Source organism: Microcebus murinus, chromosome 22 (assembly GCF_040939455.1).
Source record: "Microcebus murinus isolate Inina chromosome 22, M.murinus_Inina_mat1.0, whole genome shotgun sequence".
Lineage (NCBI taxonomy): Eukaryota > Metazoa > Chordata > Mammalia > Primates > Cheirogaleidae > Microcebus > Microcebus murinus.
Genome location: NC_134125.1, coordinates 24,977,112 through 25,002,367, shown reverse-complemented (window position 1 = coordinate 25,002,367; position 25,256 = coordinate 24,977,112). Strand labels below are relative to the sequence as shown.

Genomic DNA, 25,256 nt, shown 5'->3' with positions numbered 1-25,256 from the left:
GGACATGTATGCACGGATTGGGGGGGAGGAGCCCCACAGATGCTCAGAGACACGGAACCCTCTGGCATCACTGTACCAGCAAAAACCCCAAGCTTCTTGCTCTGGAGAAAACAAAATGACATTTTAATGGTTTCAGTGGCCTGGAGGACAACTGTCATGAGGTGGCTGCATTGCACTGGAGCCTGGGTGGGGGCAACAGGGCCATCATACAAAGTAGGCAGCCAGGGCTGACATCTTGTCCTTGGGCCGCCTGGGGTTGGGTTTCCCCGGGGGCCGCCGGGCCCGGCCTCGCCCTCGGCCCTGCCTCCTCCCTGGCCCACCACGGTGCATGGGGTGGCAGGAGGCCGCATGCTTCAGCTCCACCAGCTCCTGGAAGACAGGGTCACAGAAGACGCAGCCCACATGCTGTGTCTCATCGCCCGGGAGCGGGGACTTGGCCTTGTTGAAGTCCACGTCAAGCAAGGCGGCCTCGCACATGTTGCAGGTGTCAGCAGACACCCGCACGCGGTGGGCGTTCTCAAAGCAGTGTGCCACCACGTTGCACTTGTTGCAGGCCACCTTCCACTTTGGGCCCGAGGTGGGGTCCAGCACCAGCACACCACTCTCGCACTCCACACACTGGCCGATGCCCAGCAGGCTCAGCGAGTGCTGGCAGGAGGGGTGCGTGCACTCGTTGCAGCCCATGCCTGGCAGGGAGAGAGGAGCCCTGTGACACACACCTACTCCCCGTCCCCCGGGCCCACTCCCAGTGCCTCAAACTCCTGTGTCCTTCATTCCAGCAGAGAGTGCTCCTCTTGGCCTTGCCCTGGGAGATGACACCCTTATGCTCCCCCGGGCTCCCAAAGCACACCCCCCCCCCCCCCGTTGCCATCACCCTGTCCTCAACTTTCAAGGCTCCCGGGGCTAATGTCTTCTGGAAGCTGCTGAAGGGCAGAGATGGGCCTCACTCCCTGGCAGCCTGGATACAGACCCTGCAGTAAGTGTGGGTGGATGCCTCAGTCCTGCTGGCTCCTGGTCTGCGGTACAGGATGATGACACCCCGAAAGGCTGTGCGTGGTGTAAAGGAGCTAGCACAGCTACGTAGGAGCACATGGGGCCCTCACCAGACTCCTGGTTCAGTGTTCTTCTTTCTCCAGCAGTGAGGACACTGCTTGAGGGTGCGCTGCTCCCTGGCAGGCCCCCACCCGCTGCATCCTCTCGCTTACCCCAACCCAGGAGGGGGCGCAGCATGCCCGCCGCCCAGATCCAGGTGAGTAGACAATGGTGGGCAGAGGGTGGCAGGCCTGCTAGTAAGGCCTGTGTAGTGCTCCAGCTGCACCCGGGGTCTCCTGTCTCAGTGCCAGTGGGTGTGGCAGGGCTCAGGGTCCCCTGGGAGCCCAGCCTGGTGTGAGACAGGGGTTATTGCTGAGCAGACTGCAGAACCCAGTGGGGACAGGAGGGAGCAGCCGGGGCCAGGGGCTGCGCTGCCATGCTCACCTTTCTTCATGTCTCGGAAGGGTGGGTGGTTGTAGCAGTAGGGGCACAGCGGGTAGCTCTTGCCCCGAGAGCCCGATGACCACAGGACCAGCTCAAAGTCGTCCAGTGGGCAGCGGAGCTCCTTGTAGAGCTTGATGGTGCCGTTCTGGGGGAGTGTGTAGGTCTCGTCGCAGTGGGAGCAGTGCAGGCGGCTGGGCTTAGCCTGCAGCAACGCCAGGGACGGGGTGTGAGGTCTCAGGGGCCATCCACTGGCTCACCTGCCTCATTCCCCTCACAATACAGAGCAAGTGACACCTAATGCAGAATCCATAATACGTTGCAGGCAAAGACCTCTCCACTCCCAGCCGTGAATCCCGGAACCTGGCTCCACGTGTGGGGAAAGGCAGTTCCGAACCCCCTGCGTGTGTTACTGCCTGTGATGGCCAGTGCGGTGGAGTTATGGAAAAATAGACAACATGTGTTTAAGTGGCCCGATGGCTTCTGTGCTCCAGGGGTCATGGGGACATTGTGGGTATTTGTTGGCAAGGTTGCTTTATGTCTCTGAGTCATTCTTATGTGACAACTGGGACAAAGAATATTATTCCTTGTTACCACCAGTGATAAAGTAGAGGCCTAAAGTGATGATGCACGTGCCAGAATTAGTGCACAGGGCGCTGCAGGCCAGAAGGGCGGTCGCACCTTCTTCCCACCTACCTGGATGTACTTCATGAACCGGTGACACTTCCCGCAGCGCGACAGGGGCTTGCCTGTGGCTGCCAGGGGTGAAAATGACACCTCCATCAACTCGTCCATGCCTGAGAGCAAGCAGAGTGCAGGAGTCACACCCTCCTGGGGCTCCAGGAGAGGACCTCTGGCAGCCACCTCTTTGGCAGAAAGCTTGGTGGGACCGGGTGGGCTGGAGGGAGAGGCCACCACGCGTGGCTAATGACCTGAGTGTGGATATGTCCCTGCAGGTGGTGGGTTTCTACTGTCAGTGACAGAACGGCAGGGCAGCAGCCCAGCGTGGGGTTAACACACCTGCTCTCACCCTGACAGTAACCCAGCAGGGAGGCACCCTCGCTCCAACCTGTGATCTCAGGGGGGGGGGGCTGCTCCCCTGGGTGCTGGTGGGCCTGATGGAGGGTCCCCTGATGAGGGGCAGGGAAGAGGTGAACCAACCGGCAATGGAGTCAACGAAGTAGTGGAACTTCCTCTTGAACACATCCAGAGTGTGGCCCAGCACCTGGCGGTAGTCGGCCTTGCCCTGGGCGATCAGGTTCAGCTGCTTCTCCACAGCGCTGCGGATGGTGGGGAGCACCAGCTCGGCGTCTGTGAGCAGGTGGGGCAGATGCTACTGCAGCACTGGCGCCAGGGCCATGTCGCCACCAGCGGGCAGCTCTGGCTGGTCCTCCAGCGGGAAGGTACCAGGCCAGCTCCTGTGCCCCGGGCCTTTCCTGATTTCCCACCCAGAAATCTGGTGTAGAGTGGCCAGGGACATCCTGTGTCTAGGACCATGTCAGAGGCATGCTCCCGGCCAGCCCCTAGCCAGCTCTGTGCTCCTCCATCTCCCACTGGCCTCAAGGGGACCTCCCAGTGACAGAGCTGACAAACACCTGAGTGAGAACCCCAGGCCTGGCGGGAGCTGATCTGCAGGAAAGGGCCCCTGACTTCCCCTTTTGGCTTCTCCACATGCGTCCATCCCTCCTTCAAACACACCCAGAGCTCCTGCCCTGGGCAGCCCTGGGGCTCCTAGGGCTGGCAGTAGGCCTTGGGGGAACGTGCATGGGGCCAGGGACTATCTGGGGAGGCGGCAGAGCCCATGCTCAGGGAGCCCCGGCTGGCCCAGGGCAGGACTGAGAGACTAACCAATCTTGTAGTAGCCATGCACCAGGACGATGCCCAGGTTGGTGGGCTTCAGCCGGCGCCCACTCTCCACAGTGACGTAGTTGCGCTGGCAGATGTTGTTGATGTGCACGGGGATGCTGGCATCCGTGCCTGAAACACACGGCAGGCCCAGCATTCCTTGCCCTGCCTGGGCATGCCCCATGGGACTGCGAGCTGTGGCTTCACCCCTACCTGTCATGGGGTCCCTGACTCTCAGCCCCTCCCCCGCCGCTCCTGGCCACCCACAGGAGGGAGGTCTGTGCCCTGTGCCGGGCACCCCACCATGTGCCTTTTGTGTACTGGCTTGAGAACCCAAGGGTGGCCGCCACAGCATGGGGTGCTCATTCCTGCTTTACAGTGGAGAGAGGCTCAGAGAGGTTAAGGAACTCTGCCAAAGTCACAGAGCTTATTCTGTGCCTGGCAAATGTCATCTCTGCTTCCTGCTTTGATCTTGTGGCACCTAACCCCCAAACACAGAGGCATTTACAGGCTCACTGAAGAGTCACCGCCCCAAACCTGACCAATTTTGCCCACTTCCTGTCCCCCGCCTCTAACCCTCTCTCCAGCGTCCCTCACGATCTCCAGGGCAGATCCCCAGTTCCAAGGATTCAGCTTCCCTTGCCCTGAGGTGCCTTCTTGGCAGAAAAGGCGAAGAGGAAGATGAGGCATTCTGACTGTGGCTTGCGCTGGCCACAGGGGCAGAGAGGAGACGCACGCTCACTGTGCACTTGCCAGTGCTGGCGGGTGACACATTCTCCCGAGGGAACTCTGTGAGGGACACTCCCACATGAGCAAGAACTGCTGTCCAGGGGCTACGAGGCCTGCTGAGGTCCCTGGCTCTCAGCACGAGGCCAGGATCTGAGCGCTGCAGTGGCGGCTGCCCGAGTCTGCCGGGCCCTGAGCTGCTCCCCGTGGGGCTCTGCGGCACATGCCCGCTGAATTCCTGCCCCAGACCCCCGCGACAGCTCTGCTCAGGCCCTTCTTATGTATCCCTGTGCGTCTCTGCCACAGGGCTGCCCTCGACCACTTTGCTGTTCAGAAGGTAGCACGACCACCCTCTTCACTGTCGAGAACTTGTGTTGGTGACTGGGTCTAGCCCGCTGCCTAGTGTATGGCTGCCAGGAGCCACAGACATCCTATTGACAGGGAGGGGCAGAGGGTGCGGGGGCAGTGGGGGAGCAGAGCCCACACCCCACAGTGGGCGGAGGGCTGCTATGTCAGGGCCCCTGCAGACACCCCAGGGCCCTGGGAGAAGCAGGCTTCTCTCTCTCGCCAAGGCCACCATGGTCACCAGGGACCCAGCATCAGGTGAGACGTTCCCTGAAAGTCCCCCTGCAGGACCACTGAGAGCCCAGGTACAGACGCCCTGACTGTCCCACAGCCCTCCTGTGCCTTCCAGCTGGGGCAGCGAGACGGGACAGGCAGTGCCCAGTGGAAGCAGCACACCGGGTTAGGAGGCCCCTGATCATGTGAGATGTCGCTCACAGCCCCTAGGCCTGAGGACTGGGCAGGACCACCTCTCCTGCAGGGTGCAGACACCAGTGACTACACTTCTGATCTGGTACACTCCCCTGCACTGCCCATTCTCACTTGGAAACTTTCTTGCTTATCCCTTGGGAAGCTCTGTCCCTGGGATAGGGACAGGCATCTCTGCTCCACTCACTGGGAAGTGGCTCGCATGAGATTTGGTTTCCTTGTTGCCTGATTCCAGGACAGACCTGGGCTGGCTGTGTGGACGTTGACCTTTTTTTTTTTTAAGACAGAGTCTAGCTCTGTTGCCCCAGGTAGAGTTTAGTGGCATCATCGTAGCTCACTGCAGCCTCAAACTCCTGGGCTCAAGTGATCCTGCTGCCTCAGCCTCCTGAGAAGCTGGGCCTACAGGTGCATGCCACCATGCCTGGCTAATTTTTTCTATTTTTGGTAGAGACAGGGTCTCACTCTTGCTTAGGCTGGTTTCCAACTCCTGAGCTCAAGCCATCGTCCTGCATTGGCCTTTCTGAATGCTAGATTACAGGTGTGAGCCACCACGCCTGGCCTGATCTAACCTTTATGAATGGTGTGGCATCCTGGGCCAAGCCTCAGCCCCATGTGCATTAGTCAGCGCGAGGCATTCAGTCAGCCCTGTCGTGCGGGAGGGCACACCTGGGCCTTCAGGGGAGAGCCAGTCGTGAGGGGCTGCCCACTTGGCTAGCCACACACTGGGTCAGCAGTCTCCAGATGCGGGCCCGTGGATGGGTGCTGGGCTGGTTACAGAGAGGTCACCAGGCAGTGCTGCACCCACCGATGCCATGCTTCTCCATGAGCGTGATGAGCTCGGCCTCCGTCAGGTAGTCAGGCGGGCTCGTCTGCTTCTCCAGCACCTTCACCTCGCCCACGGGGAAGGTGTCGCCCCTCTGGCAGGTGGGCAGGCTCTCCTCCAGGGGCACGCTCTGCCAGGGCATGATCTCTGTGAAGCCTGGAGAGACACACTGCTGCTAGTCAGGGTCCCCGGCCTGGGTGGCCCACCCTCAGACCCTGGGCCTCCCACCTCTGGATACGATATGGAATGTCCCGTCTGCCTGTGAAGACGAGGAGGAAAGCTGTGGCCTGCAGTGTTACCTGGGGAGATGACGGTCCTCCCTGAGCAGGTGAAGAGCTCGGGCCCGATCCTGAAGGAGATGGTGCTCTGCAGGTACTTGCAGTCGTGGCTGACCGTGGCGATGAAGTGTCTGGTGATGTATTCGTAGAGTCGCCATGCATCGCCCCCTACAATAGGCCCAGGGCTGTGACCCGGGGGCTGGTTGGGTGCTCTGGTGCTATGGACCCCGTCACTCTCGTTTGAGCAGCAGGGATGCCAGGCCCTGCTTGAAGCCCAAGAAAGTAGGAAGGAAAATGCACAGGAGGGAAAAGCCAGTTTCCTGGGCCTTGGTGGCTTCCTCTTGGCTGTGGCTCCAACTTCCCTATACGACCTCCTGAAGCTGCTCCTGGTGGGACTGCCCTTCAGGCACCGGGCCTATCCCTCCACCATCTAGTGACATGCCTTCCATGTAGCCACCACGCTTTCCAACTCGGGCTGTGCAGCGGCTCCTGCCTCCACCTGCACTACTTGACCTTCCTCACCTGCCTGCTCCTGGCATGTGGGCCACAGGCACCGCCTCGGGCCAGGTGGGGGCAGAAGGTCCTCCCACTGTAGAGCCCTGTCACTCTCTGCCTTGGACCTATCCCACACCCCCCACAGCCGTCTGCCTACTCGCCTCCCCTGACCAGCCATCTGTACCTGCTGCCACTCCTGCCTCAGCCCCAGAGCAGGATCTCAGTTTCAGGCAAGCCCCTCGCCACAGCTGCGGGCAGGCAGGGAGGGGAGGAGCCCCCACACTGCCAGCGGGGCCTGCCACCGACCCTATAGCTTCTCGCCTCTCCTCCCTGGAAGCGTGAGGGGTGGGTGTGAGATACCTAGTTCGGCCTCTGTGGCCGACCTCATGGGAGTGATGGGGGGATGGTCGCCAGCATCGTGGCCTTTCCTTGGACGATTGATACCTTCTGCTAACAACCGTTTTACCTGAGGGAGAGAAGACAGGGTAGAGTCCGAGTCTGGGTGTGGCCACCCTCCAGTTGGCCCTGCCATTGGCCAAAGTGCCTGAGCTGGTCCTGTGGTCTCAGCAACAGGTGCGTGCAGGGGCAGGCCCAACTCCACTCACCACGTTGGCCCAGTAAGGGTGGTTGGCCTGCTGCCGCAGAGAACCCTTCAGGTCGAAGTTTTCAGGGTAGTGGGTGGTCTCTGTCCGCGGGTAGCTGATGTAGCCTTGCGTGTAGAGCCGCTCAGCTGTCTGCATGGCATGCTGTGGCCCCATACCTGCGGGAGACAGGAGGCTCTGCTGGCCTAGACGGTAGGGTTGGCCAGGTGCCTGCCCACGGGCCTGTGCACTCGGGCTCTCCCCAAGGCAGCCAGCACCTCCTCGAGGAGGGTGAGGGTGCCCTGAGCAGGTGTGGCCAGAGCGCAGAGCTGCTGGCTGGGCGGGCCACAGTGTCCGAGGCCAGGATGGGGTGGGCCAGGATGGGGCTTGATGGGAAATGCTGCTCAACCTACCTCAGAGTGTGCCATCACAGTGCTCGAGGCCATGGTGACATGGCCTTCAGAGTGCCTCTCCCCACGGTCTGGCCACAGAGCTGTAACCAGGCCATCACTCCACAGCCCCCTAAGAACCCTAGAGCCACTGCTCTGAGAGGACACTGCCCACAGCTCCCCACAGGAGGGCCACCAATGCCTAGAGGCCAAGGGCAATCAGAGGGTGCCAGCTTTCTAGCCCAGCCTCCGTCTAGCTACTGGGGAAACAAGGCTCAGGGAGGCGATGCTATCCCATCCCAGCAGGGGACACCTGGCTGGGGCCTCCCCCCTGCACCAGCGAAAGCTGCCGAGAACTCTAATGCCAGGATGTCCCCCTCAGGTAGTGGCCAACATTATTACTATTGTTGAAATGTGTTATTTCACATCATTTGATCCCTACAGCAACCTAGAGAGACAGGTAACACTGTTGCCCCATTTTCTCATGAGGAAACTGAAGCGCGGGAGGGGAAGGAAGCAGCTGAGCTGGGATTGGGACCGGAGCTTGGCTGCAGAGCTGGAACTAGAGGTTTAATGGCTCTGAGGGGACTCTGCTGTGCCAGGGACACCAAGGGTGGCCTTCCACATGTTCTGCCCTGCAGCAGCCACTCAGACGCTGCATACGAGGAGATTGTCTGTTTTCCCCACATAAATTCAGGGAAGCTACTGGGTATTAACCAACAATCCAATGAAACAGGATCCTCTCTCCTGTTTGTTTTTACTTGTTTCTACTCTGGAACTTAAAGAGAGATGAAATTCTCATGAGGCTCAGACCCTTCTGAGCCTCGGGCAGCGCTTGGAGGAGATGTGCTCAGCACAGGTGACAGCTTCAGCACCACCCAGCACCCCTGGGCATTCACTGCGGCAGGACAGAACGGGCCACCATGAGCCGGCCTCAAGGAGCCTTTGGGGGGCTTTAGAGAATCATCCCTACATACCCAGAGAAGAGCTGGCCACACGTAGCATCTCCACAGTGTTCAGGGCCAGGGGCCTCTGCTTGGCCTTTTCTTTCTTGCTTGTGGCCTCCACCTGGAAGATGGGGCCCAGAGAGGGATTTCTGAAGGGGAAGACGCCACCACAGAGGGAATTGCGACGTGTGGGCAAAGGGTTTGGTTCCATTCATTTGGTCTCCCTGCTTCAATAATCCACTCTTCCCAGCAGCCTAAAGACTTGATTCAGCATTTACTTAGAACCAGGAAGAGAAAAAAAAAAAACATAAATTCTGTTCTAGCCAGGAGAGGTAGTTTGTGCCCGTAATCCTGGTTACTCAGGAGGATCACTTGAGGCCAGGAGCTTGAGACCGGTTAGACCCCCATCTCTACAAAAAATAAAAATATTAGCTGGGCATGATGGCACCTGTAGCACCAACTACTTGGCAGGCTGAGGCAGGAGGATCACTTGAGCCCAGGAGTTTGAGGCTGCAGTGAGCTGATTGTGCCACTGCACCCCAGCCTGGGTGACAGAGTAAGACCTTGTTTCTTTAAAAAAAAGAAAAAGAGAAGAGAAAAACTAGGGAAATGAGGGAGAATGAGGAAGAATCTGGAGAAGGGGCTGCAGAAGCTGCATCAGCAGGGCGGGGGTGGGGGCAGGGCCGTCTGGGGGCAGCACTCACTCCTTGCGGGGGGGGGGGGGGGGGGGCAGGGTTGCTGAGTAGGCCTGTTAGTACTACTACATCTTCCAATTCTTAAAGAAAAGCTGGGGCCGGGCATGGTGGCTCACGCCTATCATCCTAGCTCTCTGGGAGGCTGAGGGAGGAGGATCCTTTCAGGTCAGGAGTTCAAGACCAGCCTGAGCAAGAGTGAGACCCCGTTTCTACTAAAAATAGACAGAAATTAGCTGGACAACTAAAAAGATATAGGAAAAATTAGCCAAGTATGGTGGTGCATGCCTGTGGTCCCAACTACTTGGAAGACTGAGGCAGAAGGATTGCTTGAGCCTAGGAGTTTGAGGTTGCTATGAGCTAGGCTGACACCACGGCACTGTAGCCCAGGCAATAGAGTAAGACTCTTGTCTTAAAAAAAAAAAAAAAAAAAAAAAAAAAAGCTGGGAGTCAGGATTTTTATGTGGATCTCACAATTTTTGAATGTTGGTAACTTCTGAAATTTTTGTAAACATCATGCAGGTTAAATGGTGAGCATCTGTGGGCTGTGCATGGCTGGCAAGCTACTGCCCTCTACCTCCAGGCTGAACACTTGTCAGAAGACACAGCTCTTTGTTTCTCCATAACAATCCAAACAACTCAACCCAGGCATTTGCCCTTGCCAATGCTACAGAGACCGGCCAAGCAGTGCCTTCTGGATTCCAGAGTGACAACGTGGGTGCTGGGACTGGGGCCCATTGTGTATGTGCAGTGGTGGAGGCTGGGATCCATTTGGGCGAGGTCTGGAGGTGGAGATGGGAGTCTCTGCAGGAATGTGATCAATGCTAATAGCACGGAGCAGCTTTAGAAGTTCCAGAGGCCTGACACAACTGCACGGTGGGCAAGGGGGCACTCAAGGAAGGCTGAAGGACAGGAAGAAGGCACCTGAAGGAGGCCAGCCTGTACCTCAATAACTCAGGTGGCTTTCATAGCTGCGGGGCACTTGCTTCGATGCTGGAGACATGCCCCCAGCCCCTGCAGATAGCTCCCTCGCCAGGTCACATCACCCTCCTCCTAACAACCAAGCAACACGTCCTTCCAATTCATGAACACCCTGAGTAAGAAACAAAATGCCATAAAGGCGTGAGAGTTGACTGTGGCTGGGACGCGGGACCTGGCCCCCGCTGGCTGTGTGACCTTGGGCGAGAGCATTAATGCGCACACAGGTCTCTCCACAGTTGGTAGCTTTAGATATCTCTGTGTGAAATGGAGTCCTGCCACAAGGAGGCAATGCCGATGGGGTCACATGGACCAGGGCCAGTGGAAGGCGCCTGGCAGGGTCTCAGGTGGGGACAGTGCCTGGTGTAAGGCAGGCACGCAGCACACTGCAGCTACTGCATTGGGCAGAAATATCTCAGTAGGAGCACAAGGGTCAGCGAGCATTCCTCTTTCCAAAAGGATTCTGTGTTTCAGAAAGCGGGAGAAAGATGTGGCCCTGGTCACAGGCTATTCCTCCAGCCAGAGGCTTCCAAGGCCCAGCCCAACCCAAGGCAAAGGTGATAGGTGTGAGGGGAGCAGGCACACCTGGGCTTCCTTCTCTAGCTTTGTCAAGTTCAAAAACATCTGTGCGATCTCTCGGTCAAACACTCTGACTCGGTCCCAGTCCAACAGGAGAGATCTGTCTTTATCTGTGTTAACCTGCAGGAAGAAGCACAAGGGGTGAACACACAAGAAGTACCCAGGTGAGCCCATCACCAGGGAAAGAGCTGGGACAGACGAAGCTGGTCCTTGTCTAAGGTCTCACAGCTGTACCTGTCTAGCTGAGGCTGAAGCACCTGAGCCCCTACCTCCCACACCATCCCTGCCCACCCCCAACTCCTGGCCGGCACTAGGTAGGCACCCTCCTGGGAGTCCCCAGCCCCACGTCAACCAGAACAGCTCCGTATCATGCTATGTATCTTACAGTAAGCTCCCGAGGAGGCTTTATGTGAAGAAAGGGTTTTAAAAAGTTTGGAAGCTCACAAGGGCCTCAGTCCAGTGCTTGGACCTGACCCCGCAGTGCTGGCTCCCTTGGGGCGCCCTCACCTCGCACTGCCAGAGCTGAACTCGTTCCCATTTATCCAGATTCAACACCTCCAGACCCAGCCTAGTCCCACTGCCCTCATGGAGGCTGGGGTCCCCCTTCTCTGGGCACCACAGACCAGTGTTGGTGACAGCCGTCCCCACTTCTGCCCTCAGCCCAGGGCCTGCAGGAAGACTCTGCTGGAAGACTGTCAGAATCCACGCCCCCACCCGGAAGCCCCAGCATGAAGACAGAAGGGCATGGAACCTTGGCCTGCAGCACCCAGTAGATCTCCGGTTTGAAGGACTGGATTTTATCATGTCTCTCCACGCAGAACCCCAGGGTGGGAGTCTGACACGGCCCAAAGGAGATGAGAGAGCTGTCTAAGTCACCGTATTTTCCCTGGAAATATTTAGTCTGAAACCTGGAAGCAGTGGTGGGGTGGGAAGGGGCGAGAAAGATATTTTGGTCATGACTTCATTCAAGACACTATAGTGAGACACTGTGAGTCGAGCCTGGGGCTAGGGGTGGTGTGAGGGAGGTGGCAGGGGTGGTGGCTCCCACTGAGAAGACCGTGGAAGAGGCAGAGTGATCATGGCCTTCAGGGAGGAATAGGATGTGAGCACATGAGACGGACAGAGGGGACAGAAGTTCCTGCCATCTCAGGCCAGAGAGCCTCCTATTCTATTCCATCCACTGCACACTCTCCTAAGGACCACAGAGTGCACACAAGCACTCTTTGTTTATCAAGCAGTGGCTTGTGGATCCCTGTCAGCTAAATACAAAATTTCCTTCTGGGTTTTTTAAATGGTGGAATTGCCTATTGTTCATCTGGGCTCCAAGAGGCCAGGGGGCCACAGATGGGGACCAGCAAGGGCAGGCTCTGGCCGAAGGAGGGCAAGGTGTGCCTGGACCCTTGTGCAGAGCGGCCAGCACCTGGTGAACGCACAGCCGATGCGCAGGTCCAGCTCTTGGCGGGCGTCCACCGAGAGCGCCTCGTTGTGGTCAGGCTCGCCCAGGCGGGCCATGGCGTTACAGATGTCCGTGTCTGTGATGGAGCTGAACCTGGCCCGGAACACTGTCTTCTCGCCACAGTGGGCCTTGTTCATGACAGGCAGAACAGCATCAAGGACCTGGGGGAGGGCAGCTGGCTGTGACCCACCTCTCACATCCCACTGTGAGGCCTGGCTCCTTTCAGGGTGGGACCTGCTTGTGTGTGCAACCCCCTCTCTTGCCCCTGCCAGACCCTCTCCCATCTCCTTGCCTTTCCAGAAGCCTCTGGCCCTCCACAACACCCTGCCACATGGCCCCTTTTCCTCCCAGCTACAAACACGTTCAAACACCCCTGTCTGACTACCACCTCTCTCCTTATCCTATGCTTTCATCCTGCCAAATCAGAAAATGCTACTGCCAAGCACTTAAAGAACCTTATAGTCCCCAAATCCATCCCATGTGACCCATCTCCCCTCCTAGGAGGATGCAGCGCTTAGAGGGGTGGGTGGGACTTTTAAGAGACTGGAGAAGAAACAGGGAAGGAAAAATGAATGAAGAGGACAAGAAACAGGAATGAGTGGGAAGGCTTCAGGGGGCCCCAGCTTCCAGGTGGGGTCTGGGCAGCTCAGGCAGCACAGTGGGGTCCTAGAGCCAAGACTCACTAAGAAGGCTATGCAGTGGGAGGGGGTCACCGCCGGAGCCTGGCCACACAGCTTTTTGATGGGGAAACAGCGGTTTGTTTCTGAAGGGAGAAAGCCCTATGAGCTATCACCTTTCTCCTTCCCAAGATGCAAGGACCCCTGGAGAGGAGCAGCCCTACGGGGAAGAGATAGGAGAGGGTATATGGGAAGGGACAGAATATGATCAGCTTTGCTGAGGGTGCTACACTGCAACGCCGAATACCCAAGCTCCCCGGTCTCACTGGAACATCTCCTTAGCCCAGGGTGACAGCTGGGGTACAGAGGCATGGGGATGACCTATAGGGAGCTGAAGATGGAGGGGCACCAGGTGAGACCCACAGCCATGACCCATGTGAGGGAGCCATGGCCAAGGCAAGCACAGGGCAAGGGGAGCTGCCACCTGATCCCTGCAGGGAGGGCCCCTGGGGGTAGCTGGGAGGTGGAGCCATCAATGAAGGGGCGGAGGTGGGAAGAATGTGGGCTGCAAAGCAGCTCAGTGCTGAGGCCAGGCATCCACCAGCCTCAACTGAAGGTCCCTTAGGCGCCCAAACCCCCACTCCTCGAGACAGCCCCATTCTGAAATTTGCATCCACCTAGAAAATTCTGCCCTATATTCACTCATACCATGCATCCCCAGCAAGTGAAGTAACACTTGATCACCCCTCCTGGAGTCTATACATTTTAAAGTGTCTACAGAATTTCAGAATAAAGGCAGAGAAAGGCGTGTCTAAACCAACCTGGTGTATTCCCTCCTCTGGCCCCAGGAATGGCCTGACTGCGTCAGTCTGGGGATGGTGGCCAAAAGGCCAAAAGTGAGCACCAAAGTGGGCTCCGTACTCACCTCAAAGCAAATGTTCTCCCCTTCCTTGTCGCAGTCCAGCCACAGCACGATGTAATCGCAGCCTCTGCCCTCCACCTGCCACACAGCACACGTTCACAGGCACCTGCCGCAGCCGGGCCTGTGCCGCCGAGCCTGGCACTCCCATCCCTGACAGGAGGCAGCGCCCACGCCCAGGGGCCTGAGCCGGGCAGGGAGCCAGCTGCAGTGAGGCTGCCTCAGCCACTCAGAAAAGAATTTAGTTCAGAACTGCTGTGTTTTGGGTTAAAAGATATATACAATTGCAATATGATTTTAACCCCCTAAAACTGCACAGAAAAAGGTTTAAAATGAAATAACCCTAAATGTTAACAGTGGTGATCTTAGATAGTGTGATTATGAATAATTTTTTATTTCTACTTATCCATATTTTCCAATTTTCTATAATGGGTATATATTTGCTTTAAAATTGGGGGGGAACCCAAATAAATACATTATTTCATAAGAAGAGTGCTTGCCCTGCAGGACAGAGAGAGGCAGGTACCACAGCTGGCAGTGTGGGAACGCCCAGGTCTGCAGGGGCCTCATGAGCCAGCAGGGGGCGCTCACAGAAAGGGCAGCAGGCTGCCCAGGGCTGCCAGGAAGGCCTCTCTGTCCAAGATGGGGATAAGGACTCAAGTCATGGCGGGCAAGGATGTCTGCAGTTGCCTGCTGTGCAAGGAGTGGGGCTGGGGGGGTCCCAGTGTGCTCGTGCCCAGGTGGGCCCCATGTACCTGCAGGAACTTCACCATGTTCAGCTTGGGGTTAGCTTCCCTCTTCTCTGTCGGAGCTTGGCTGAACAGCTCTGCGGGGTCCACCTTGTCCCACTTATTGTACTTTCCTACAAGCCACAGTGACATTGAGTCACACTTCATGGCTCACAGGGTCTTGCCCTCCGAGACCGTCACAACTCCAGGAAGACAGTGGCTTCATCTCACAAATAAGGAAAGGGAGGCTTGAAGAACCATGTGCCCAGGGTCACCCTGACAGTCAGGGACATGAACTCAGGCTTTTGGGTAACTCCTGCCCACCCAGCATTCCTTCTGCTGGGCTGCTGAGCTGACACTAAACCCTGGCCACCTGTAGGAGCCATGTAGATTCTTGGCAGGGCTGCTGTTCTGGCCTTGCTTCAGGGACTCCCTGTGGCTGGCAGCACCACTCCTGGGCTGGTTTGCTTTGTCTGAGCACAATACCGCCCACTCGTGCCTTCTCTTGCTCTTTCACCCTGGATTTCTGTAACTCTCTACCCCCACTCAGCACTTGACGGGGCACAAAATGTGCTCAGCCGTTCCCCCATGGAGGGCCGCTCTCCGGGCCTCATGTCTGGCACATCTGCCTACTTCCCTGCTTAAACCCTGGCTCTTGCAAGCTCTTGTAGGCCCCATTTCTCCCAGCCTGGGAGAATGGGGTCAGAGAGCCAAGTTCAAATCCTGGCTCTCCACTTGCCTGCTGGAGATAAAGCTTGGGGTCTAAATGCTCAGCCACACAACTCAGTCGCCATCGCTGTCATTGCTGTCATCACTGAGCAGCAAGAACAACTACTGAGGCTTTGCTGTGTGCCAGGCCCTGTGCCGAGTCCTCGCTCTTCACTGTCATCCTGAGTCCTTGGCAAACCTGGGAAGTACATGGCACTTACAAGACCCATTTCACACATGGGACATGGAAACGCACAGAGGTGAGTCACTGCCCCAGGCTGACAGCACAAGGGAACAGCCCAGGTCAGACTCCTGTCAACCACACAGCTCTGCAGCTAGACCTAGTGGGTCACTAATGCTGGCCCTTCCGAGGTGATGGACAGTAATGATACGAGGATGACAATGACAGCCACCAAATGACCCATGGACAACAGTCAACTTAGCAGGAGTGGCAGCCCTCTCTCAAACACCTGCATGGGCCTAGGATGGGCCCCACCACCTGTCTGCAAAGGAAGGCGCCCAGGGGATGCCGTGGCTAAGGGTGCTGCGTGATGGGGACCTAGGGCTACTGAGCGCCAGAGCCTTGTTCTGGGCCCCTCACTCAGGGATCCCCAGTCACCGCTCCACGATGTGCGGGCCTCGTGACTCATGGATTCTGGACAAACTTCTCTGCACAGAGGAATCTCCAGCCCCAGCTGAAGCCTGGGCAGTGCCACGTAGGGCTCCCCTCGGCGGATGGGGAGGGAGCTCACCCAGGAAATCCAGGGTCATCACATGACCACAGACAGACGTCATCTTGAAGCGCACCGGCTGGCCAGCGAAGGTCCCTGTGTACTCGTGGACTGAGCAGGCCCCGTTCAGCCCTTTGTGTGAGGACATGCTCCCTGGGGAGAAGAAGCACACAGCGACGGCTGCTCCAGCGAGCTGCAGACACCCTGGAGAACCCGGGGTCCGATACTCCCCTTTGGAGGGCCCGAGTGCCCCCTCTCCAGAGCAGTCAGTGAGAACACTCCTCAGGCTGCTGTGGGCAATCGGGCACGGACAGATGTAACCGTGCTCCAGGAAACAGCATCTGTGAACAACCTGGCGTGGTGTGCTCCCTACACAGAGCCAGGAGAGATGAGAGCAGACACTCTCGGGCTCTTTCTCTGCATTTCTGTTTGCACTAAATTCGATTTCTGCCTCACTTCTTTAACAATTTACTCTAGGGATCTCCTAAATTATCAAATCCCATGGTGTCTTCTTACCCTACACTGATGGCCCCAAAGCTATACTTTCTCAGCCCTCTGGGGACCGGGCACTGCTCTTTAGGTCTCCTCTGCCCTGTGGACCATACTTCTCAGCTCTACGGGGGTCTCTTCCTCCCCCAACCACTGGACCAAGGGGTGGTCAAGTGGATGCTGCCATTTCTGGGTACCAATATACAAATACCCTTTCTATTTGGAGGAAATTCAAAGACAGGAGGGGAGACAGCACCCCACCAACCACCCAGTGGCCAGAGTGGGGGCAAAGGGCAGACATGCCCTCTCCAGCTCCTGGCAGCTTGGCCCATCGGCTACTTTTTTTTTTTTTTTTTGAGACAGAGTCTCGCTTGTTGCCCAGGCTATAGTGAGTGCTGTGGCATCAGCCTAGCTCACAGCAACCTCAAACTCCTGGGCTCAAGTAATCCTTCTGCCTCAGTCTCCCGAGTAGCTGGGACTACAGGCATGCGCCACCATGCCCGGCTAATTTATATATATATATTAGTTGGCCAATTAATTTCTTTCTATTTATAGTAGAGACAGGGTCTCGCTCTTGCTCAGGCTGGTTTCGAACTCCTGACCTCGAGCAATCCGCCCGCCTCGGCCTCCCAGAGTGCTAGGATTACAGGCGTGAGCCACCGCGCCCGGCCCCATCGGCTACTTTTAAGTCATGAGGTCCAGAAGGCAGTGGTGAGTGTCTAGTGTGATGATGTCTGGGGCATGGCCTCATCAGACTTAGACTGGGGTGTGGTCCTGGCTATGTCTTCTTCCTTCTAGGGTTGGTTTCTGCTGCTTGTGACCAACAGCCCTGATTGGCATAGCACTCTGACAAGGACGGCACCTTCCTCTTCACAGTGAACTGGGCCTTGATCTTTTCGGGAGCCCCAGCCATGGGACCTGGCAGGTGGAAACAAATGCATCTCGCAGTGACTAATAGCAAGGCGTTTTGTTAACACCTGCCGGCCTGAACCCAATGCACCCCAGCCAGAGTGGAGTAACAGGGTGTTATGTCCTATAGGGCGCAGACAACCATGCTCACAGACCAAAGCAATATAGCATAGGGCTGGTGCTCCCTACCTTGAGAGAGGATCTTGGCGATGGACTGTGCCAAGGACGGCTTTTCTGCAACCATGAGCACAGTCTTCATCTTCCCTCAGCTCTCAAGCTCCAGCTTCAGGACAATGGCAACGGCAAGTTCAGAAACTGCTCTTCTGCAGCCTAGCACCACAGTTGGCACGACTCCTAAAGAGAGGAACAGACACTCAGAAACAACAGCGGCTTCCCATGAAACCTATACCACTAACAAGGACACTTGTTTTAACAAACAAGACAAGATAAACCTGAGGCAAGGACAAGAAAAATTAGGGAAACCTGAAGATATGTGACATATAAACAACCAACCAGGTCAACTGAAGTGCCTCAGAGACCCACTGGGCATTTGGCTTCATTTGGGGGAAGCTGAAGTGGCCCCAATGATCTCAGGTCAATTTTGTCCCTAAATCCACGCTGGGAAGATGCTGGGGCCTATGTACCCAGACTGATGGAAGGGGCAGGTGGATGCCTGGCTCTCCTCCCCGAGCTGGTGGTCCAGTCCCCAGTGGAGGTCAAGGGGCCCTTCACGTCTACTTTCCTGCCTTCCCCACTCTAACTCTCAATCTGCAGGCCTTGCTCTGACCAAATTAAACTGGACACCATCATCTAAGGAAAAATACATTTGAAGCCTCTGTGCCTACATCCTGTTGCTGGAAATACTCCCCAAGGCCTGAAGGGCACAGCTGGACTGCCCACAGGCCCTGCTAAGTGCCGACTTTCCTTTACCGAGCTCTCCCAACACCCCTGGCAGGATGGGGCGGCCTCTCCTGTGCCCACAGCTCTCATCCTAGGACAACCTTCTGGGGGGAAAAATAAAGTTAGACTCCTATTTCATAACTGACTAAAACAGATTTCAGATCTAGCAAAGATTTATGTGAAAAAAAAAGTTAAAGTAGAAAAATACTAGGAAAAACATAAACTTTTAAAATAATCTCAGTATGAAGAATAAACACTCAGAAGCACTTGAAGCATGTTTAAAAGCACTTCGTTTCCTTTTCTGTGAACTATTCATATTTCTTACCCACTTTTTTCAATTGGATTGGTGTTTTCTTATTTTTAGGAGTTATTTATATAACGAGAAAATGAGCTCTTTGTGATATGAAATGACATCCACCAATACTCATCAAAGAAAATTAGAATTACGATGAGCTTTTACTCATTTCCCTAGCAGAGACCCAAACTCTGAGCACACGGCGGATGAGGGTGTGGGGAAGTTAAATTGTAACAGCTTCTACGTGGGGCAACCTGAAGATACCTCTCAAAACTTCAAGTGCATATCCTGCAATTCCACTCTAGGAATGAATTATTCCAGTTATTTATCAAACACCTACTACATGCTCGGCCCAGTCTTGGGTGCAAGGAATAAAGCACCAAGCAATACCAGGTCCTGTCCTGCCAGAACTCACTAGGGAGTTGGTGTGTGGGAAGGGGAGGGACAGGGCAGGCCAGGGCTGGGCTGGTGATATTTGGGAGAAGAGTCCAGGCAGAATGACCAGGGGAGGGGAGGCCTGAGAGGGAGACAACTGGGCAGGATGGAGAGACAGTGAGGAGGCCAGAACGAGCAGGGGCATAGAACATGGGGCCTCTGGGCCTTGGACTGGCCCCAGGGGAGCCAGGAGGCAGCAGAGTCCACACGGGTGGGATGATCTGACTTCCAGTCTTAAAGGGACATCTCTGGATGCCATGCAGGAGAGTGACTGGGCCCTGGGTAGAGTCTGTCAGAGTCTGGGTGGGCCTGGGCTGGGGGAAATTAGGCAAGTCAAGAATGACTCTGAGGCTGAGCACGGTGGCTCACGCCTGTAATCCTAGCACTCTGGGAGGCCGAGGTGGGTGGATTGCTCTAGGTCAGGAGTTTGAAACCAGCCTGAGCAAGAACGAGAGCCTGTCTCTACTATAAATAGAAAGAAATTAATTGGCCAACTAAAAATATATACAAAAAATTAGCCAGGCATGGTGGTGCATGCCTCTAGTCCCAGCTACTCAGGAAGCTGAGGCAGCAGGATTGCTTGTGCCCAGGAGTTTGAGGTTGCTGTGAGCTAGGCTGACGCCACGGCACTCACTCTAGCCTGGGCAACAGAGTGAGACTCTGTCTCAAAAAAAAAAAAACAAAAAAAAAAACCCACAAAGAATGACTCTGAGGCTGCAGGGTTAGGCATGAAAGGAAGGAAATGGCAGTCCCAGATGGAGCGACGGGAGCATGGTTCAGGAGTGTTAACTGTGAACCATCAGACGGCCTGGGGGTTTAGGGGAGAGTCAAAAGGGGTGAGGGTCCCCGGAAATAGCACGGCAGGGCAGCCATTGCTGTGTCGAAGGCTACTGACAGGCCAGGTGAGGTGGTAGCTGAGACCTGACCATGCAGTCTGGCAATGTGACAGTCCCCGGTGACCCTGATGGGGGCCATTTGGTGAGTGACAGAGGTGAAAGCTGTGCAGGTGAGTTTAAGAAAGCCCGGGAGAGGGGAGTGATTTTTCCTCTTAGGCTAAAAGATATGCCTGCATGTTCTACGCTGATGGGACTAGTCCGGCAGTGAAGGAAAAGAAGATGCAGGCGAGAGGGGAGGGAACTGCTGGGGTGATGGCCCGGGGTGGGCCAGGGGACAAGGGGAGCCAGTCAACCAAGGGCCTGGAGAGGAGGGAGGAGGTGTCCAGTCAGAGCAGGGGAGCGACAGGGTCACACACCTCTGGGCAGAGGAGGAAGCACGGGGCAGCCTTGCCCTGAGGGGGACAGGTGGCGCTGGGGCAGGCCCACAGCAGGAGAAGGGCTGGATTTAGATGGGATAGGCCAGGTGAGTGGGAGGGAGAGGGTTAGGCAGAGGTGCAATTACAGGGGCAGACTCAACTCAGAGATGGGTGAGGAAAGAGGTGCAGGCGTGGGCAGGGCCCACACACGGTGTGCTCTGTGGGGTCCAAGAATCATAAAGTGGGAGTCAAAGGAAGCAATCCCAGGGTGGAATTCTGGGGCAGGGACTGTGGAGGGGCTCAGGTAGTGCTGACCCCGGGAGGGTGAGGGCCCAGAGAAGGGTAGCAGGCAGGGTCACCAGGGCAGAAGCGGCCACTGAGTTGGGTGGCAGGCCCTGAGGAGACTGGGACAGAGCAGCACTGGAGTGATCCCAGGCCAGACACAGTGGAGCCTATGACTAAACACACCGTGGGGAATTCTCTGTAGTATTATGGTTCATGATAAAAGATTACAAACAGTAGGGAACTGGTTAAATGAAAGTATGGCATTTACACACAATGGAACACTCTGCAGTGTTAGAAAGGAACATATGCTCAGTAAACAGTAATGTGAATCAGATCACAGAGATAAATTAGTTGGTGTACAATGGTATGTACAGAGTTCTGCCCTCTGTGATCTCACACGTGTGTGCACATGCACACACTTGTTTACAGACAGCAGACTTGTCTGGGTATACCTCAAAACAAAGCAGTCTAACGAAAAAGAACTAAGACAATGGATTTATAAATAAAGAAAAAGTAAAGCCCAAAATATAACAGAGGGCTGGAAAGGGCATTATTAAGAAAGGATGCCAACAGAGCCTCCTTCACTAAAGCAGCTTCTGTCTCTCTTCACCATGTGCAGAAGTGGCCCAAGGGCTGGGGTTTAAAAGAGACCCAGGACTCCTCTTCTCCCACCCGGAGAAGCCAGAGGGAAAAGTGGCAGCAAAGGGGGACTGTTCTGCAAGAGCGTCTGAGTTTCCCACCCCTTCCAAGGCAAGAAAAAGTTTTGTCCTAAAATGTTTCCTCAGAGTTTCTCATGTTAGTGTCACAACGTAGCCAGCAATTATGAACTGCCAACCCTGTCCCCTGCTGTAAGAGCCCACAGGACCATAATGAAATCAATAATCTCTATAAGAAAGCTGTCCTGAATGATGGTGCTGGCAGTCTGCAGATGAGCTCGCCAGCCCAGGACAGCTCCAGATGCATCTTTGCTGCCCTGCTATGCACTCCCCAAGCCCTCCCTCCTGTGTATCATGGCTGTTCCTGCCTTTAGGCCTCTGCCTAGCCACTTTTTCCCATTAGTCTGCTTGCTCTGACCCCCTGCAGCCCTTCTCAAAGACCACGCCTGTGGTCTTTGTATCATTAGTCTGTTTCCCCATGATCATGTCTAGTTCACTGTTTTATCTCTGGCACCCAGCAAGCACTGAATGCCTGCTGAATTAATGAGTGAACAACAAAAGCTGTTGTGCCTTGGCCTCTGCTTTCCATTCTGGCAAAATTTTGGTCCTACCAAAGTCAGAGACCCAGAAGTGAGGTTTAAAGGAGACCCAGGGACTCCTCTTCTCCCACCCCAAGAAGCCAGAGGCCAGAAGGGAAAACTGGCAGCAGAGGGGGACTGTTCCTTGAGAGCTTGAGTTTCCTATCCCTTCCAAAGTAGGAAAAATGTTTTGTTCTAAAATGTTTCCTCAGATTTTCTCATGTTTGTGTCACAGAGTAGCCAGCAATTATGGCATAGTGATGACATGCCAGGCACCAGGCAATCCTGCCAGTGCCCTTGGGAGAGGGTGGTGCCACTGTACTGGCCTATGTCAGGAACTGCAGAGTCAGAGAGACCAGAGCCTGAGTGGCAGGACATGGTTTGAACCTGGGCCTATTCGTTCTAGAATCTGCTCTCTAAGCCTGATCCTGTCCAGCCTCTATGAGCATCCTGAACAGAACAGCAGCCCTGCTTTGCTTCCCTGTAGCACCTACCACCATGCATGATATAGCCTCCATCGACTTACTTGGTTCTTGTCTTACAGCTCCTAGAACATAAGTAAGCTCCAGGAGAAAGGGGGTTTTGCTTTGTTCACTCTAATGGTAAGTAGATGGTGAGAAAATACTGACTAAATATATAATACAGAGTAATTGTACCTGCAAAGTGAAGAATAAAAATACTTTTAGATCTCTAAAATTTAAAAACTGACTTTAAATCTGTAAGAGTATTGCAAACACTTCTCAATGTTCTTTTTTCCATGGTTTCAAAGTTTCTGGAAATTTCATACCTCTACTACTCCCCTTTGCGCCTAAGATCCTAAGTTTTTCGATAAATAACAGATTGACAAGTACCCTCAGAGAGAAACATTTTGCTTTAGCATCTTAAAGGGGATCACCCCATTTACCCAGGGACAGGGATGAAATCGGGCAGTTTACACAAAGGCACATCTGTCCCAATTTCAGATTGCCTGTCTACCTGTCAGACTGTGCAGTTGTTATTCATGTGTGATAAACACCTGTCTTCAATAGCTTTGGCTCTAAAGACATAAAGTTCTAGTTTGGCTGGACATGTTGGCTCACGCCAGTAATCCTTGCAGTTTGGGAGGTCAAGGTGGGAGAATTGGATTGCTTGAGCTCAGGAGTTCGAAACCAGCCTGAGCAACAGCGAGACCCCCGTCTATACTAAAAATAGAAAAATTTGCCAGGGTGGTGTGGCATGTGCCTGTCCTTCCAGCTACTCAAGAGGCAGAGGCAGGAGGATCGCTTGAGTCCAGGAGTTTGAGGTTGCTGTGAGCTAGGCTGACGCCACTGCACTCTACCCAGAGCGACAGAGTAAGACTTTCTCAAAAAAAAAAAAAAAGTTCTAGTTCAACACTTTACATTAATACTTTAGTGTTGCATGGGTACTCTGTAATCTTTTTTTTTTTTTTTTTTTTGGAGACAGAGTCTCACTCTGTTGCCCATGCTAGAGTGCCGTGGCATCTAGGTCAGCCTAGCTCACAGCAACCTCAAACTCCTACGCTCAAGGGATCCTCCTGCCTCAGCTTCACAAGTAGTTGGGACTATAGGCGCACACCACCACGCCCAGCTAATTTTTTCTATTTTTAGTTGCCAAGCTAATTTTTTCTATTTTTAGTTGCCAAGCTAAGTTTTTCTATTTTTAGTTGGGACAAGGGTCTTGCTCTTGCTCAGGCTGGTGTCAAACTCTTGACCTCAAGCGATCCTCCCACCTTGGCCTCCCAGAATGCTAGGATTACAGGCGTGAGCCACCGCACCCAGACTGTTATGTTCTGAATATCACTATTTTATTGGAGAAAAAACATCGCTTCCTTCAAGGATATAGAATCATAATGGAATACTGGGGTAAGGGACTTTGGCAGCCATTGGCACAACCATTTCAAAGAAGAAGAATAAACTAAGGCTCAGAGAAAGTGATTTTCCAAAGGTCACCTACGAAGTTTGTCTAGTGGGGACTGAAACTCATGTTTCCTGACTCCCAGCCAGAGACTCTTTCCTTTAACTTGACCAGGTTCCATCTCTTAAAAATGTCTGCAATCTTAACTGTGATTAATTTTCTGTGACTCACCTTGAAGCCTCTCTATTATTCCATTAAGACACATCTCCCATTTCAAAATGGAAGCCCATGAGAACAAAACCTGAAAGCAACAGTTTGCAAGCTTCATTTACACACCATTGTCACACTTTTGCCTTACCAACATTATTACTCACTTTAAGTTCTTGCTTTTTATTTTTAAGCTTAAATTCATAAAAATGGCCAGAAAAAGGTGCTTTACAAGTAACCTACTTAGTACATCAGGTTCGATCTTATTGCCCCCCCCAAAGCTCTGTCTGCAATTTGACATAATTTAAAAAGGGAGATTAGCAAGTGCTTAGCAATTGCTAATTGTTGACAGGGAACACCCCAATTTGAGACTATAATTAGGAGGACTGAAAGTGAATTCAAGAAGGAGTAGCAGGTTAGCCTGTTAGTACCCTGTCAACTCTATCAGCAATACTACCAACAATATGTGTGTTTTGGGGACACTGCAAATATAGAAATTTCCTTTCATGTCAGTGTCTTATAAACCAGCGGATGTGGCTAGGGAGTGGAGGCCTAGCAGTGGTCTGAATATCATTAAAATTCCAAGGATTTTCCACCTTGGTAACTTTACCAAATACCTACAGAATCAGGAAAAGAGAGAAACAATGACCATTTCTTAAGTTCCTCCTCTGTACTAGGCGTGCCAGAGCTATAAACACTACTTTATTTAATTTTGCCAACAACCCAATAAAGGCAGGCATTTTAATTTTTTAAAAGCAATCATAAATTGACGTTCAGAACACTGCTCACTAGCCATCAAGCCCAAGGTAGGCTGGCCTCTCACATCCTGTTCCCAAAAGTGAGAGGGATAAAAAGGCAAGATGAGACCATCTTCCCTTTCACCTCTGCTAGAAATTACTGCTCTTGGATTGTAGCTAATTTCTTTATAAAGTATCCTCCCTCATCTACAGGGAACAGATCAGAGAACCCAGGTGTCCTCAAGACCGAGCCGGAAAACAGGAGAAAGCGAGTGCGAGTGGAACCTGCCTGGGCGTGGACCGCGCCGACCTGGGCCCCCGCAGCTGCACAGCCTCCCTGAGCCTCAGTTTCCCTACCTGTGAGATTCGGACAACAGACTTCACCTGAAAGAGCTGTGGGTGGAAGGGTTCGCTGAAGCAGAGCATTAACCGCAGCGCCTGCTCCCTCCAGGCAGAGGGCTAAGCGCTGGCCCATCACCCCTTCCCTGAGTCCGACAGCAAGCCCCGGGAGTGAGGGTTAACCCAGATAGGCAGGAGGGGACGAGACTGTAGAGCCCGCGCCCCAGCACGGAGGGCTGCGCCCAGCCCACATTCAGGAAACACGCCCAAAAAAGGCCCGCTCTTGCCGCTTCTCTGACCTGCCCAGCGAGAGGCCCTTCGCTGGCCGCTCTCCCGCAGCCCCACAGGCGATTCTGCTCCGACTTTAGCTCCTGGGGGCAGCCACCGGCAACCCCAGCTTCCAGCAACCCTTACTTCCGGGTCCAGCGCTTCTGGCGTCCCCGCGTTTTGCGCGCCAGAGTCTGCCCTCCGGCTCGCGCGCCTCGCCGTCTGCGGGTTCCGTGGATAGCGCGTTCCGGGGGCACCGCCGGGCGTAGGTCCTTCCAGGCGGTGGACCGCAGGGGTTCCCCAAACTTCCACCCTAA

General features: G+C 54.6%; 1 protein-coding gene across 2 annotated transcripts; it reads right to left on the bottom strand.

Moving 5' to 3' along the window:
* Positions 1-100: 100 nt before the first annotated feature.
* Positions 101-25,099, bottom strand: TOP3B (DNA topoisomerase III beta). 2 transcript variants are annotated; one of them, XM_012776708.2, is made up of 18 exons: positions 24,972-25,099; positions 17,324-17,488; positions 15,758-15,889; positions 14,325-14,431; positions 13,576-13,650; positions 11,998-12,194; positions 11,329-11,485; positions 10,584-10,697; positions 8,359-8,449; positions 7,017-7,171; positions 6,772-6,877; positions 5,938-6,084; positions 5,621-5,794; positions 3,322-3,450; positions 2,635-2,784; positions 2,170-2,270; positions 1,477-1,678; positions 101-686 (listed from the first exon to the last, which is right to left on the bottom strand). In XM_012776708.2, exons 2-18 carry the CDS (start codon positions 17,391-17,393, stop codon positions 205-207), a joined length of 2,589 nt encoding a protein of 862 aa, XP_012632162.1. In that variant the 5' UTR covers positions 17,394-17,488; positions 24,972-25,099; the 3' UTR covers positions 101-204. The 2 variants fall into 2 exon arrangements, with proteins under 2 accessions (XP_012632162.1, XP_075852867.1); XM_075996752.1 differs by having other exon boundaries at positions 5,621-5,807; positions 5,938-6,047.
* Positions 25,100-25,256: the final 157 nt, after the last annotated feature.

Bases quoted from the DNA above. Each gene is read 5' to 3' on its own strand.
- TOP3B (XM_012776708.2), bottom strand. From the start codon at position 17,393: ATGAAGACTGTGCTCATGGTTGCAGAAAAGCCGTCCTTGGCACAGTCC. The intron at 12,195-13,575 runs GTGAGTACGGAG...GCCCTCCCCCAG, and splicing joins GGGAGAACATTTGCTTTGAG to GTCCTTGATGCTGTTCTGCC. The intron at 10,698-11,328 runs GTTCCATGCCCT...TTCTTCCTGCAG, and splicing joins ACTGGGTGCTGCAGGCCAAG to GTTAACACAGATAAAGACAG.